At 35.2% G+C, this 17975-nt stretch overlaps 1 protein-coding gene across 5 annotated transcripts in view; it reads right to left on the bottom strand.

The window, feature by feature from the left end:
- Slc4a7 (solute carrier family 4 member 7) overlaps positions 1 to 17975 on the bottom strand; it is an 88069-nt gene that overhangs the window by 32000 nt on the left and 38094 nt on the right. For all 5 annotated transcript variants that reach the window (XM_028760546.1, XM_028760545.1, XM_028760544.1 and 2 more), the window contains 7 exons: positions 15333 to 15448; positions 13084 to 13241; positions 10876 to 10963; positions 8705 to 8851; positions 6105 to 6211; positions 3911 to 4085; positions 699 to 832 (listed from right to left, as the gene is read on the bottom strand). In XM_028760546.1, the coding sequence (XP_028616379.1) occupies positions 699 to 832; positions 3911 to 4085; positions 6105 to 6211; positions 8705 to 8851; positions 10876 to 10963; positions 13084 to 13241; positions 15333 to 15448 (925 nt within the window). The remainder of the gene's footprint in view (positions 1 to 698; positions 833 to 3910; positions 4086 to 6104; positions 6212 to 8704; positions 8852 to 10875; positions 10964 to 13083; positions 13242 to 15332; positions 15449 to 17975) is intronic.

Raw genomic sequence — 17975 nt, forward strand, 5'->3', positions numbered from 1 at the left:
AAAAGGCTATTCTTTAAGTCATTTCATTGACTACTTGTCAGTGAAGCATGCCACATCAAAATTATAATCAGGTTAACAAATTAACAGAACCAGAGCGAGAGAATTACAACAATCAAATATTCAAATGTCTGCATTGTTTTAGATTAAAAGCCTCAAGTGCACATGTCATAAAGGAAACAATATTGTTAATGCTGAATTCAAAGTCTATTACTTACAGTATGCCTGTGATACCCAACAGCCTAGCCATAGATACTAACCCTGCGATTTGATGGCTTTGAGCCTTTATCCCTTTACACAAGATTGCCTGGCAATGTCAGTCTTGGCTTTCAAGATCTACTTCACTCTAAACTTCCTCTGTAAGACCTATATTTCACCTACCTAACAAACAGTTCAGATGAACATCTTACGGGTTTAATTTTGCTAGCACTAAGGATTTTTATTGTTCCTCAAATGATTTGCTTATTGTTACTCCAATCCATTAAAATAGCATTGATGGACAATCTTATTTTTTCCTCATCTCTACATTACTGGGGTGGAATGGTAGTAGGAACATTGGTAGGACAAACACATAAAAAACCCAAACACACTGAAGATACACATATTGTTTATACAGCTAAATGTCGTTCACAAATGGCACAATGTAACATATATTTAACAGGTAAGGTATACAAACATGGGGGATGAGAATTTCTACTTACCTACAGAATTTAAATAAAATCTTTTCAAACACTAGTACTGGACCTGTGCTCCCCAGTATTGTTAGAGGTTGCCCAGCAAACAATGAATAGGCAATCCCAGTTAATGATGCTCCAAAAAGAGATTCTATTGCACTCTGTTTAAGAGGAAAATGAACAAAAGCAACACATCAAAAAATTATCTCTAACCTACTAATAGCACAATAAGACATCTGAAAACATGGATCCTAGCAAAGTAGTTACAAAATCAAAGCAGATAGTATTGTGCTTTAAAACTAAGTCATATATATGGAAAATTACAAACATATCAAGTACATCAAGAAACTTGCTTTATTTTGCATATTTAATTGAACTTTTGGCAATCACCCTTAATTCAACACTTGGTATAGTAAAACACAAGGCGCAAAGGGAGACACATGGGGCTTCTGCTTCATCTGTGCTGTTTTATTTAGAAGCCTATGCAAGCAGAAAAGCCCATATTATTTTTACTAGTTTTATATGATTGAAATAATTATTTTTCATTCTGAAAATAAAAAGCACATTACTCAATATGGTGATCAAAAAAGGTAAATATGTGACCCTTTCTCACTGTTTTCTATAAAAGCAACTTTCCATATATTTTTTGAAAATTAGAATGACAGCTTTAATTGATTTACTTCAAAATGATATAGGTAACATAAACAAGGTGGATAGGGGGCTGTGTAAAAAATTCACAAAAACAATAAATATGTTTAGTATTTTATCATTAAACCCCATCAAAATGAGATAAAACAGGACAACGATAGCTCAGAGAAGTTCAGTGAGTAAGGTATGGTAATATTGGATTTCACTATCAGCATTATAGCCTGGCAAATGAGGTTAGATGGTGAAGCAATGACAATGTACTATGCCACTAGACAAAGGGTAAGGTCAGAGAAAAAGGAAAAGAATTTACCATTCTTAAACATCAAGGCCAACTGGGATATGCTATCCAGAAAGGAGAAAGCCCAGGATTGGTAAAGGCAAGACAAGAAGTAGTAAGAAACAAAGGTCCTGAAACAAGAGACAGCACAACAGCAGGCGAGAAGGGGGCTGCCCTGGAAGCCTGCAGGGCCAGGGTCTGGAGAGCAGCTGCAGGACAACTTGTTTCCAGCCTAAGCTTTTAAATGAAGGTGATGGTAATTATAACTAGCGTTTGTACAGGCACCTTCAAACCCTGTGTGTTACTTAGGGCATATCACACAAATGTAGCAATTCTCACCATCAATTCTAACACCATCATCAAACACCATCAAAACAGAATCATAAAGTAACAAAATAAAATATAACTGAACTACTGGCAACATGAAAAAATAAGCAACCATATTAATAACATGTTAAATGTAAAGAATGTTTTCTTTTTTAAAAATAGGGTTTTACTACAAAACACAGGTCCTTATCACCAACTCCTTAATTCTACTAAAATATGTACATTTTAAAATTGAGCTTAGGATGAGCTTGAGTTAAAGGTGAAAACATCTAAGTGAAGTTCAGAAAAAGAAAGCAAAAACTGAAAAGGACATCACAAAGCTCAACTGGAGCAGGTGAGCACAAACTAAAGGTCCCTCCCGAAGTTGTGGGTTAAAAAACATAGACACTACCACCAGAAACTCTGCCTTTACTATCCCCACCCACCCCGCAGCCATATAATACCCCTAAGCTATCTTTCCTCAATATGGAACTGGTTAATATCCATACTCTACATTCTAAGGCTCTGGATGTCTAATTTGCTGGGCCAATTTACTCCTTCTATTCTATAAATCGGCTAACTTTCTACCTTTCTACCTTTCCTTCTCTTCCTATAATTAAACCTCAATTTCAACCCTCATTGGCACATAAGAGGTCCAATATTTACACTTTCTTCTGCTACTATTTAACCTCTGAAAATGAGTTCCCCAAAATGCCATTTCTATAATGGACACTGAAAGCAAACACCTCACATCCATATTGTTTCCTCTGAAAATGCTTGTTTTCTCCATTTCTGTAACTTCAATTCCACAGCTCTCCTTTCTCACAACAGTGCAGCGAACACAGGCTACCACTTCCCTTCTCTCCAGTCCCTGCTACACTTGTCTCTCCTCCTACTCTAGTGTCAAACACAATCTCAGGCACATAGTGTTAAAGGGCAGAAGCAGAAGACAGTTCGTGAGCCAAGCAGCAATATTTCCAAGAGCTCATAGCTGAGCCACATTTCAACAGGGCAAAGCAGAGTTACAAGCACTATTTTTGACAGGATATATATAAAACAACTAAAAACATGTATATTTGAAACAATGATTAAGGCAAAGGTAAAAAGGAATCTAAGTAACAAAAAATAAATTCAGAATTAGAAATTTTCAATTTTGAGGTTTTAACTTTACATTCTAAAAAAGATATGCCTTTATAATTCAATAACTATTGCCATTTAGATTTAGCCATTGTTTTTACCTTTTTATCTATAAGAATACAAAATTTCTTTAAATAGTAAATATTTTTTTAAAACTTCAGAAATCAAGAACTATAAATCATGTCACTTATATGCCATTAAAATATATTTACACCCACCCCCCCATAACATGCTATTCAAGATTTTATGAAGAATCAGTTCCTAGCATGGTATCAGCATGTACAGCAAACGGGACTCTACATTCACATGGAAAAAAAAAAGGCCATATTCAATTACAGATAAAAGCTTTGGCAACTTTCAAACAGATTTAATAGCAAAATGAAAATAAACATAACTTCAAAATCCCACCCTCTCTACAGCTACATTCTGCTGTTTTGAACAGTCTCAGCTCAGTCACCACCTGGAGCCATAACTCTGACCCTATGATAACTAACAGGACACAGGATGGGGACACTCATGTGTAAATTTCCAACCATGACCCACCCAGAGCATCTCTCCCACAACCCATACATCCCCCAGAAGGCAATGGAAGTCTTACTCAATTTATAGCCATTTCATCAAGCAAAGTAGGATAAAACTGTTTGGTTTTTTTGTTTATTTATTTATTTTTACCTCAACTGTGCATCTTCTCCTGTTCAAATGTCTTCCCCATGTTTTCCACAGCAATTACCTTTGGGGGAAGTCTGCTTGGGGGCAGGTTAATGCTGTGGGGAGACTCTTCAAATACAAGCACGAATAGTGAGACAAATGCATACAGACACTTGCCTCTGAGGAGCTGGGAGCCTGGCCACTACCAATCTTTTGTACTCACTATTCTGCCTTCTGTAGCTTCTCCAAGCAGCCCTCCAAAAGTGATTACAGGAGACATACAGGCACAGTATAGGAAAAGAATCGAGGCCAGGCACTGCAGACTTAATGCATCCTTGAAGTCACTCAAGAAAAAAGGTGCTTTCCTTTTGATGTCAAGTATCAAACCACCAAAAAGCCTAAATAGGTGAGATGAAACTCGTCAAGCTGTAGACTAGAGGATTCTAACTAGTTCAAACTAAATCTATGGGCTACATAAAACTGTAGGTGCTTACTGTTTTGTCAATAAAAATTTAAATAATGGTATAACTTATAGAAGATACACTCATTGACTCAAATGAAATGTCAGCGGAAAGATACATCTCATTAAATTAAAGGAAACATAATATTATATGCTGAAAAAGCTGTAGGCAAATGACTTTATAGGAGTAATTTTAACTATGAATGCAAATATATATACAAGCTAGCATACAATAAACAAAACCTAACCAGCTATTTATGTAAAATGTCCAAATGTAACTCTATTCTTTATCTGTAATATACAGATCTAAAAGGTAATGGGCAGAAATAGAGAAGGCAATTATATCTTAGTTCTTAGTGTAAATGTAGTATGCTATGCTTTTAATACTGAAGTTGCCTAATAACTACTTTTATGACTTTTAGCTCTTTATTTATTTACATGAATACTTAAGTCTGGGGAAAAAGAAAACCCTTAAAAGTTATTTCCATATATTATTATTTATATTGTGTATATATTAATAAAACTAAGAGGTTTTACTAAGAATAAAAATCTATGTTTACATTAAAATATTAAAGCCATACCATTTCAACTTTGTAAAAAATTAAGCTTTTCTGATATTTTTATCTGAAAATGTCCCAGTAAAATATAAACACCCTAAAAACAGGGAATCTTCATGTTCAATGCCATACCTCAATTTAGCTGAATCCTGCCTGGTATACAGAAGGTACCAAATAAATACTGCTGAACTGGAAATTCAGAACACTCTTATGCCTCAGGAAATGGGTGATTATGTATATACTAAATACAAGAATATGAATAAATATTAAATTTAAACTGTAGAGGGTTTCGATGTTCCAAGCTTTATCATACTAATTTTTTAAGTTAAATACTAAAATAAACTGTGAAGGCATGCTGACAAGTAGAAGTGAGTCTATAATCTGGAGCAGAAGGAATCAGTTTTAAATTAAGAAGATGTCAATGATAATGTAGAAAATAAATCATCACCATCAAAAAAACAACTGACTGCTTAGCAGGTGGCAAAAAGAGGCTCTCAGGTGCTTAAGATAGCCATCTTAGTCACTGGTACTTCTCAGTAACTAACCCTATCTCTAATGTACAAAGAAATGGCTGCAGCTAATAGGAGACCAGCATTACTGGCATAGAGATAAAATCTTATTCTGTTACATTCATAAAGGCTCTCACACTTCTCTAGTCAATGATTATGAATTTAAGTCTGCATTGAATATATTAGTTGCTGTTCTTGTCAACAGTGTGTATATATGATATTCTAATTTTACAAAGCTTTCACTCCAGGTACTTTGGCTCCACAGTGACTACCAGTACCGTGTGCAATACCAAGAGCCATACTTCTCTACAGAATGGACATGCTGTCACAATTTACTGCAAAGTGATTTAAACATATTTTATTACATTTTATATTTCTATTCTTTACTCTAAAATTAACTTTCTAATTCCTCTAATAAAGCTTCCAGATGCTAATAATAGGGCTTAATCATGTTTCTCTGTCTAAATTTATATTATAGTATTTTAAAAAGTAATATTCACATAAATTTTAAATCTTGCACAATGTACAAAAATCATTCAGTATAATTCCATTTTCATCTCAGAATTCTTTAACTTGGAAAAAAAATACATATTTTCTTTCAGAACCTTCTGAAGAGGTCACCAAAATCACATACACTATGATTTTGAGTATATGTTCCATTATTTTAAAATAAAGATTGGTATATATTATTGAAAATGTTTTAAACGCATAAAAATTTTCCTTAATGTCATATTATCTTATAGAAAATGCATTTTTAAAACCATACAAAACTAAAAGTACAAGATTAAGTTCCAAATACTTGATGAGTTAAAAAAAAAGAAAAAAAAAAGGACTCTTGGTGCCTTTCCATTAAATTAACGCCTAATTCCCCAAAGTAACATCCATACCCACCGTCCAGTCCTCTGCAGCTCAGGCCCAGCATGATGATCAGCCTCCTTAGGAGGGTCAACGGAGATTGGAGCAGATCCATTGGGAAACACAGGAATCTTCCTTTTCTCCTGAATTCCACAAAAATGTATTTTCAGAATTCAATTTTAAGAAAACTGATATCTGAGATGGCTAGAGGGAATATTACATCTCATGAGGATTTTATCCAAGTACTCTCAGGGGGGAAAAAAAGCTTCTTAGTATAACCTTTTAAAATCAATAACAATTAAAAAGGAGATAAATTTCTGTTCATATTTTAAATTTACAATTAGCTTTCTTGACTATATTCTAACATCAATGCACTATAAGATATATTTATTAAACCATGTCAGATTTCTATTTAACAAAAGCTATTGTTTTAATAAATTTCCACTGCTGTTATAAAACACCATGACCAAAAGCACCTTGGGGTAGAAAAGGCTTTATTATTTCAGTTAATATGTTCTGATCATAGTCCTTCATGAAGAAAGTCAGGGTAGAAACCTGAGGCAAGAACTGGAGCAGAGACCATGGAGGAACTCTGCTTACTTGGGTCTCATGTCTTGGTCAGCCTGCTTTCTTATGGCATCCAAGATCACCTGCCCAGCGGTGGCAGTGCCCACAATGAGCTGGGCCCTTCCACATCCATCAAGTATCAATCAAGAAACTATCCTACAGTCCCGCCTATGGAAGCATTTTGTCAAGTAATAATCCCTCTTCTTATATAATCCAAGCTTGTGTAAACCTGACAAAACATTAGCCAGCCTAGCTATGAACATAAACATTCTCCTAAAGAAATAAGTTTTTCACCAAAATATTTAGAATTATAGTTAACTACCAGAGAACAAAATTTTCATTAATTTTTAAAGATACTACTTTTTCCAAAAACCTACATTGCTAGCTCTCAAGAGGCTGAGGCAGGAAGACTGTGACTTCAAGATCAATCTGGGAGAAAGAGAAAGCCAAAGACATTTTTCCTTAAGTATTTTTCTTAGAAAAGTAGCACAAAAATTCCTAAAGTATCCTCTTATATTTCATTTACAATACAAACAAACAAACAAAAACACTTCTAAGATACAGAATCTTCTCCCCCATGTTAACACAAAAGGAATATTTCAAGTTACCTAAAGAGAGAACTGACTAAAGAAATATCTATGTGCAGATAAACACATATAATGAAAAGAGGAAGGAAATGGAATATGTAGGGAGCAACAGAGAGACACAGTAAGGCGTGTAGTCCTAAGAACTCCCTGAAGTTCAAGGCTCCCATGGACCTAGGCATACAACACCATATCATTAACACAGAGTAACAAGATTACAAAAGTAAGATACTTGAAAACGCCAAAGATAAAACCAATGTATATCTTAGATCAAATGGGAAACAGAACACATTATAGAACAAGGGAACACATTAAATATTATAATCTGAGTAGTATCTAAAATAATATGAAAATATAAAGCATCAGTCAGTGGCTCTTTCAGGAAACATTTTAAAAGATGGGCGCTGGAGAGATGGCTCAGCAGTTAAGAACACTGGCTATTCTTCAAGGATCTGAGTTCAACTCCTACCATTAATATGTGGCTCACAAGTATGCATAACCCCAGTTTTGGGTTATCTGATCCTGGGCTCCAGGCATCTGTGTGATACATATTCATATATGCAAACAAAATACTCATACATATAAAATAAATCTAAAACAAACAAACAAAAATAAGTAAACATATCAAAATCATAAATCTTTAAAGGATAGTAGGAGCAAAGTAAATCAGCTAAGAGCAGAAATGAAATAGAAAAAGATCCAGATTAAAAAAACAAAACTTAGTATTTGAAAAATAATTAGCCTATTAGATAAACTTAAGATATGTCAGGATGAAACATCACAAATCAAAGAGAGTGTAATAGATAAATTTTTCAAGAAAATTTCAAATCTGGGCAAATGGGTAATATACCAGGCAAACAAAATGAATCAAAACTGGCCTAAGAAAAAAAAGAAAAGCTCACATAAGACAATTTTCATAAAAGAAACATGCAACTTGTTAAAGCCCATACATGGCATGTGATATAGTTCAAAAATGTATATCAGAAATTTCCCAAACATGCAAAAACAAACTATTCCATTCTATTTAAAGTGTTCAAGAACCAGTTCCCCAAAGTTATTTGTTTTTGTGAAACAACTGTACTAGTAATAGCACACGTAGATTTTTTTTTAAAAATCTATACAATGATCTACCTAAAATTACGCAAATAACAATGAAGCAGCAGACTATAAATACCCACGTGTCCAGGTAACAGAATAAATATCATTAACAATCACACAGCTAACAACTGACAAATCTGTCTGGGATGAAGCCGTACGTGGGACATGGTAATCCTGACACATCCTCTGTGATCCACCACCACTGGTCTCTACTAATTTACTTTCAGTGCTAGGACTCGGTGCTAAACAAGAGTTCTCACTAAGCCACACCCACTGGAAAGAGTTGTAACTTTTGAGGCATAAAAATGCATAACTTACATTTTTCAAAAACAGTTTTTAACTTTAAAACAGAAAACAATTCCCAAAAGTATATCTCTAGACTCTTACCTGAGAAGGAACACTTTTTGGTGGCTCTATGCGTATGGAAGGATCCCACTCTCCTGGAGGAAGGACAGTTACTTGATCTAAAAATTCATCAATTCCAGATAAGAGGTCATTTCGATCTTTTGCTTTATAAGCTACATCATGAAAAATCTAGAGAAAAAAAGATACTAAGCATAAGGATTTTATGGTGGAAAGAAAAATCTACCTAAACTAAAATGCACTTTAGATACAGATATATTGGGATAGAGCAGTGATACGTACATGTTAACAGCACGCACTGCTCAGAGGACATGCTTTCAGTTCCCAGAACTGTGAGGTGGCTCACAGCTATCTGTAACTCCAGTTCTGAAGGATATGACACAATCCTAGGTACTCCATGGGGCCTGCACTAACATGTGCACATACCTCCCTCCCTCCTGCTCATACACATATAATGTTAAATAAATAACAGAAATAAAGTCACATACAGACACACAAACTCACACAAATGACAAAGTCTTATCCATGGCAGGCATCCATTCAGCTTGGCAATACTTAGCCCATTATTAGTATTAACAGATAAATCAGTAACAACCAACCAAAGAAAATGATGTGTTAATACAAAGAAAAAACATTTCACAAATAAACAGCAATTTGTTACAAATTAATTCATAACAATAATGTCAGATCATTCTATTTCTGTCATCAAAGTGTTATTTATCCTGAATGAGTAATTATGAACAAAGAATTTATTTTGTTTAACAAATATTTACTAGTTACCTATGACTTGCTAGGGGCAATGCTGTATGCGACCAAGAAAAAGAAAGAAAGAAAGAAAGAAAGAAAGAAAGAAAGAAAGAAAGGAGGGAGGGAGGGAGGGAGGGAGGGAGGGAGGGAGGGAGGGAGGGAGGAAGAAAGAAAGAAAGAAAGAAAGAAAGAAAGAAAGAAAGAAAGAAAGAAAACAAAAACAATGCAGTCTTTCCAGGCAGAACAGTGAGTTAAGTAATTGCCCAGAATGACAAGCTTCAAAGAGGAACAAATATTCACCAAAAAAAAAAAAAAAGTACAAAGCAGAAAGCTGACTAAAATAGGCAGCCAAGAAATGTCTGCCTATCAAAAGAGACTGATAACCCTTATTATTGAATACTGAGGCAGGAGAATTGGTGTGAGCTTGAGTATAGTCTGGGCTAGACAGCAAGACTTTGTAAAAAACAAACACAAAACAGAGGTGATATGTGAGGGGAAATCACGCCACAGGTAGACTGGGTAGGGTGGATGGTATCATAGTTGTAACATATAGGGGTATAAACAGCAAAACTTATCCAACTAACAGAAAGGAAGCAGCTATTGCCAGAGCAAAGTGAGGACGGGTAGGCAGTATCAGGGTGCAAGCATGCGGAAGAGCACAAAGTCCTGACAATACCAGGAAAGGGTTTGGATCTGAACTTAGAGCAAATAGGATGGTTCATGCCTTTATCCCAGCACTTGAGAGGCTAACCTAGGAAGATTGATTGGCAAGAGAAAGGTCTGCCTGGACTATATAGCCAGTTTGAAGCATGCTTGAGTTATATAGAAACCCCAAGTCAAAAAAAAAAAAAAAAAGCCAGGAGATGCTAGACCCACGTGAACAGGTTATTATAAATATAGATAAAAATTAGTAAATCAGTTGAACTACAAGAGAAAAGGTCAGAGTCTAGAAAAATAGCAGAAAAAGTATTAGTAGCTGACACAGATCAGGTTCAAATACCCAGGGTTTCTGATGCCCTCAGCAGATAGTTGCAATGTCTGACAAGAACTGCTGGAAACTTCTCACAAAGAAACAGAAGTGCTGATCACTGAAGAGGTTACAGCCAAATATGACATCCCCAAACCAAGAGAGAAGTAAGGAGACACAGAGAAGTTCCAAAGAAAACCCAAAAAACAACATTCTGAAATTTTAGGACGAAATAAATTTCAAAATTTCAATGCAATCAATGAAGTAAAAAGAACAAGAACAGCAGCAAAATAGGCTAAAAACCACCTATTCCTGAGAAATAGGTCTTCAAACTCTCAACAAAGGCATGTGTTAGAAGAGTGACTATAAAATAAAATAGCACAGACATCAAAGATAATTTTATAAGCTTTACTATGAGAGAAGGGACTGTAATTGCATATTTACTGTCTAGCTCAAAAGGATTTGACTGTATTTTAATTACCTCATCTGTCATGAGAGTTGCTATGGATCTGCCAATTTCATGGTATTGTGGGGCCTTCCCTGCTGGGCCCAGTAACAGAAACAAAAACCTAAGAAAAGATTAAAATATGCAGATTTTAAAACAAGCAACATATATATACAAATCCAGAAACTTTCAAAAATTATTTTGTTATAAACATAGAAACAACATTCCAACTTTGGCAAGCACCCACAAATACCAATAAAATAATGTTAACTCTATGGAAAACAGATCTTAACTGAGTGTGGTGGACAAGCCTGCTATCCTAGCACTTGGAAAGCAGAGGCAAAGAGGATCCGAGTTCAAGGTCATCCTCAGCTGAGGCTACAGGAAATCTTATTTCAAAAACTAAAACAAAATAAGCAAAAATCAGTTCATGAAACTACAAAAGGCATTCATAATTTATTTCCTTAGTATAAAACAGTTACTAAAAAAGTGTTTTTTCATAAATATTTCCATCTTTTATAACATTCTGGATTACACAACTAATTCTGGTCTGAAGTGACAAAAACAAGCAAAGCTGTAACAATCCTATGAAGGTCTCACTAGGTCACTCAGGCTGACATCATGCTCCTCGGTCAATGTCTGCTTGCTGGACTTACAGGTCAGCAGCATCTCACTGTTTCCACACTAATTCCTCTTTGAGAAAAGAGTTACGTACCTCACAATGAATGACCTGATCTTATAGCCAGAGGTAACCTTGAACTCTGGATCCTCCTGCTTCCACTACCCCTTCAGCCCCAAGAGATGGGATAACAGGTGTGCCCTACCACACCCAGTTTATGTAGTGCTGGGAATTGAACCCAGGGTTTTGTGCATGCTATGCAATCTGCCATCTGAGCCACCTCCCTTATCCCACACTGATTTCTTGAAGGTAAGCGTCTGTCAAATGAAATAGTTCAGAATATACACACACACAAAATCTGCACTTTGGAACTATTCTGGATCAAAGTCTTAACACTATAAATCTGGCATTTAGTCAAATAACCTGTCTGAGTGGAAAAAAATTTTTAGCTTCACCATCAAGCCTGTTATTTTTTAATGTTAAATAAAAGTATTTAGTTGTATCCTTGTTAACACTACAGTAACAGATATTCATATTTTAATTGTTTTGTATGCTAGAATATAAAACAATGGGTTTCAACAATACTTCATTCTAATGTCAAATATTAATATTCTTATCCAAATATGCATCCTCTTGCTTTATGAAAATTTACACATGAAGTAATCAAATTATTCTCTTCACTTATCAACACTGTATCATTAGTGAAAATGGAGTAAAAAAAACATAATATGAGTACATTTCTGTCAAATTCCTATTAATTCTTAATATCTTATTGAATCAGTCATGAGAGTACATTATCAACTAAACCTCTTCATGCTACTATGGAACCTCCCTGATTTAAAAAAACAAAACAAAAAAAACCAAAAAAAAAACACTAGTTCAGTGGCACATGCTGGCAGAGGGAATTCCAAAGACAGGAATTCAACTGGGGCCACACTGACTTCATCTAAAACAAACAAACAACAAAAATTTCAAGACAAGTCATATTCACATTAAGTTTCTGATGCTAATGAACCACAGAGATGTCTTCCTTTTCATGGTTCACAAGATGATTAACACAACTTGCTAGTTATCCTTTAGTCTCAATCTAGATTAATTTGTACATGCAGTATACATGAATGGAAATGTTCCATTAGGCCAGAATGAGGCATTCTGCATGCATGCACAAAGAACAGGCATGTCTACAATGACTGAGGGTAGCCAGAACAGAATGAGAACTGAACATAAGCAAGCCCCCTGCTGAGTCCCCAGCACAAAAAGGAATCTCAATGTCTAACTTTGTAAATAGCTCATAAGATACCAAACGTTTAATGAAGATAGAAGTGAAGAGTTGTTTTCAAACAATATTATTACAGCTGGAAAAGGTGGCTCATGTCTACAATCTCATCATTTGTGAGTCTACACGAAGAATCAGGCTAGCCTGGGCTACATAGTAAGTTCCAGAATGAAACTAGCTAAAAGCTGGGAGAAGGTAACAATAATTTATACTCTAACACTCAAAGCATTTTGGCATAATGACTGAATATCAACAATTAGTAACTAAGTATTGTTTCTATTACACAGAACAAATATTTCTTCCAGCCAATGGACTGATATGAACAGTCATGAAGAAAACTGCTTTTTACCTAGTAGGCACAGGGACCTCAGTCAACCCTGAGAGGAGAACTGCAGGAGCCAGTCTCACAAACGCAATGATAGGTCTCTCCAAGAAGTCCACTTCTCCGACCAAAACATTGGATGCCTCAGCTCCCGTAGGAATTTTCCTCATGAAATTCATGTCAACCTATTGATAAATAATTTAGAAATATGACTACTTAGAAATTAATGAAAGAATGATTTTAAGACTACTACTGGCAATCAAAACGTGAGATCTAAAAGATGAATACACACCAAAATTCCCACAGATCTAAAGAATGGAGTGCACAAATAAAAAATGCAAGCAAAACTCACCACCCACTGTTCTAACTACTACAGCTTGTATGACTTTAGAGCTCTATATAATCAAACATAAACTTGAAAATTTTTCAATGAATGGATTATTCATTAAAAACTGGTGAGGACATACAGTGCACAAACTAACAATGGCTCATGAAATGAAATTATACACAGTGCTACAACATATTCATTACATGATTTTCTATTATTCAGACTTATTGCTTCATACGTCTTTATAAATCCTTATTTTTTAAAAAAAACTATCATTTCCTAGAATTTTCCTTAAATGGAAAAAAATGTTATGTACAATGAATATCTATAGCCTTGATTGATGAAACATGGGACAATGTGTAAAGGAGACTCAAGCTGCCTGTGTATAATTATCAAAGGTTACAAACATGACACCAGCGTAGGTGAGGCTCTCATTCATACACAGGGTCACACAAGCTACTAAACAACCACTAACAAGACTATCTACTAAAAGATAAAACCAGCACTTACAGCGGGCCTCTTGAGTCCCACACCCAGTGTGCCACAACTACAGTGCCAGGAGGCAGACTCCTGCCCAACAAGAGACAGGGAGGGTACACAAGAACAGGCCAAGTAAAAAAGTAAAACTGTGACAGAGGAACAAAATCAACCACAGCTGCCATGCCCAAAGAAGATTTATACAATACAAATTACAATCATTTACTTATTCACCAATAAAGAATAAACTCCAGTTTAGCTAGGAAAATTTTCTGATAATCTGAAAGAGCACCAGTGAAAGCAAGGGACATTAGAAGTGACAGCTGTGACAGCCTTTTTTTGTCTGTCTTGTTTCTGACAAGATTTTGCTGTTTAGTAGTATTTAGTTATTTAGGGTATTCTAGAGCTCACTATGTAACCCAGGCAAGCCACAAACTTGAGTTCCTCTCACTTTGGCCTTCGGATAACTAGGATTACAGGCATACGCTGGCATACCCACATCAACACCTTCAGAACAGTCACAGTCTCTATTGGCAAGTTTTCTATAATGTGAGAGTACAAAGTTCCACAAAGCTACAATACAAATCACTTCAACTGTTTTTCAGTGAGGTGTGTGTGATTTGTGTACAGATTGTAAAACAGAATAAAAAGCTTTAAAAAAACTGGATCATGTTTGGCATCTAAACACAAAGACTTAAAAATAAGATGTGCAAATGTTAGTGTTAAGCAGGGTAGTGGTGGTATATGTCTTTAATCCCAGCACTTGGGAGGCAGAGACAGGAGCATCTCAAGATTTGCCAGCCTGGTGGTCTACAGAGTGAGTTCCAGGATGACCCAACCAAAAAAAAAGTTAATATTGCATGAGTTAATAGTTGATCAACAGGCAGCACATTAAAAATACACTACCTGCCTCAACCACTAGAAAGTAGTCTTGAAACTCAGCTGTCACTTATGCTTAGTACTCTGTTCTGGTTGTTTGTTTGTTTGGTGGAGTATTTTTATTTCAATGAAACAAAATAAACTCACACCTTTTTGCTGTTGTTTATTTTAATCAGTGCCTTTTTTTAATCGATCCATTCTGCCCAGTGACATTCCCAAAAAGTGCTAACACCATGTGTTAGTAACTCTGGGATGCAGTCCAGTCCAGGAAGAATGCTGTTAGTGCTGCAATGTTATTCCTAAAAGATCTCTTTAAAATGATTCCAGTGTCATGATGTTGATAAATAGGTACAAAGAAAAATGTCATACTGTTTACAGTGTTTTCTTCTCAACTGCTGAAACTGTAAGCATGTAGTTATCCAAATACTTGGAGCCTATGCCAGCTTCTGTCCGTAACATCTCACAAGCATGCCATGCAAGTATATGTGCACCAGTCTACTGAACAGTTACTATAAGCAATGGCAACAGAGCAACACATTACTAGTTATTTTTCAGTAGGAAAGCTAATGAAAAGTTACAGTTCCTGAGTTACCTTGCTAAAGTCAACAGTACTATTTTCTCTGCTTCCTCCACTTCCGTTACCTTTCATTTCACCACTTTTACTATTGTCCAAGTTTCCAGGAGCAGACTGTGGAGAAGCCAAAATCCCTGTATTTAAGAAAACACACAACCCAAATTAGTAAGGAGAAAACCCATCTTGTAGCCTGATATATCCTTAAAGTGATGGTTTATTATGAAAGCAAATGTGAGGGGTTAAAAGGTGCCAGATGTTAGCTTCATACCAGCAACATGAATTAGAACACATGAACAGGATGAAATTGTGTATCTTAATATTCAAAGCATTATACTAAAATCTACACAGTACCCTTTTGAAACGTGAGTCAATGTGGAACTACCAAAGATTTGAGCAAAGACTACAGTCTTATCGCTCCAAATACGTATAGATAACATACTTTGATATCCCTACCCCATGTAAATTGTATGGAACTGAGTGAGGCCTAGCTTCATATAGGATGCTCATATCAATACTGTATAAATCCACTGACAAATTCTTAAGTGTAATTCAGAAAATTCTTAAGTGTAATCTTTCTTAATCATAAGTTTCCTCAAGAATTTTGATTTTCTTCAATAGTATGTCTAATTTCTACTGTTATTCTTCCTAAGAAATCAAAGTAAAAGACTATAAACAAAAGTCTTCCAAGTACAAAGACTAAAAGTACATAACCAATGAAATTTGAGCTAAATAATACTTGTATATAAGTGTATACAAGTGATTATAAAAAAAATCACTTGTAGCCATGTGCTCAACTAATGCACTCAATCTCTATGGTTCAGCAAGCCTATAAATTAGTATATGAATTATAAATGATGCATGTTCATGTGTTAGTATGTCTACTGCAGGTGACAGTCAACAGCAGTGCTTCATGGTAAGACAGCTTAAAAGCATCAACAATGCTAATCTATCGTGAACACAAAGCTCTATAAAAAGCTGAAATCTCAAAAAATTTAAAATCCAAGTTATATCACACAAATTTCTACCATTAAATATACCCCATTTTTGTTCAAAGATAAAAGATCTTCTAGTCCAAGAATATAAACTAATTAATATTTCAAACACTGACCATTTATTTTAAGAGGAAGACACTGTAATATAATACAATCTACCATTGTATAGAAATTTAGTTAATATTTATTAGTATCAGTCCTTTGTTATAATTAGTATCACTTCTACAATTTCAAGCATATCAGATGTACTTGATAAATCCAAGCATGTTTACTCTCATAGAATAGAACAATTATAACTATTGAATATAAAATTAAGGCACTTGGGTTCAACTCTGGATGTAAGTCCTCTGTGATACTTACTTCTCTGCAAAAACTGGGGTATCATTGTGAATGAAACACCTTCATATAAAAAGCACTGCACTTAATTTAGGCATGTAGATAATTCCCTAGACAAACAATTCTGAAATAAAAGTTACTTCCTAAAATAAATACTTTTTGAGACTGTTGACTAATATGGTAAATATTAAGATTCCTTACGTTTGACCTTTGCCTCTATGGTTTCAGAATAGTGCCTCTTCCTTGTCCAAAAAGGCTGAGAGGAATTAACCTTATCAGTGCCTTCAAAATGCTCCCACACAAGAAAATCAAGAAGCATTTTATTAAAACTCTGGTGACAACTGTGAATACTAGGCACTACTGATTGTTCAAATATATTCTACAGATAGTGAAAACAAAAACATAATTCAGTTTTTAGAAGAACTCAGCCATCAGATTTGAGAGCTAAGAACAAAGAAATTTGTGAGGATGAGTGTGTGTGTGTGTGTGTGTGTGTGTGTGTGTGTGTGTGTGTGTGTAAAGTAGAAAAAGGAAGAAAAAAATAAAGTTCAGTTGAAACTGCTTGGTCATCTTCAACCTGTCCCTTTTCAAAATGGCAGGTACATGTTAAGAACATTTCACCTGCCAAGCACAGTAGCATGATCCTGTTAATACTAGCACTTGGAAGATAAGAGACAAAAGGATCAGAAGCTCAAAGCTAGCCTTAGCTACCCAAGTCCTTGTTCTTAGAAAAGAAACAAAAGCATTCTACCAAGATTCTCTCTTTCTAAATTCAGCTAAGTTAAAACTGTCTTCTTAATTAGGAAAGTCTTCTGGCTACTAAATCAAGTTCCTATGACTAAGAATCAAGACAGTCAGCAAAAAATGAAGCTTCCTATCACTGCACAGTCCTCCTCTAAACACCAGGTTCTAGGGAGTCCTGCTAGAAATGGCTGAATGTTCTAAAAGCAAACAGCAGCTAAGAAAGAAGTAATGATGGTTGATCCTATGACTTTTCTTCAGTAATGATGATCGTTCCCTTCAGAAATCCATCCATTTTCATTTCATCTATTCAGAAAAGCCGATACATCTTGTCATAAAAATTCATGATGTTGAAAAAAAATGTTTACCTAAATTTTGAATTAACAAAAAAATTTTACCTTAGAAGTTTGCTTTAAGATTCTACTTAAGTGTGTGTGTGTGTGTGTGTATGTGTGTGTGTGTGTGTGTTGTGAGCATGTTCATATGAGTGGTCTGAAGAGGCCAACAGAGGGCATCAGATTCCAGGGAGTTACAGGCACCATGAGACATTTAACAAGGGTGCTTGAAATCAAATTCAGGCACTCTGCAAGAG

Source organism: Grammomys surdaster, unplaced genomic scaffold (genome assembly GCF_004785775.1).
Source record: "Grammomys surdaster isolate TR1022 unplaced genomic scaffold, NIH_TR_1.0 126546, whole genome shotgun sequence".
Classification (NCBI taxonomy): domain Eukaryota; kingdom Metazoa; phylum Chordata; class Mammalia; order Rodentia; family Muridae; genus Grammomys; species Grammomys surdaster.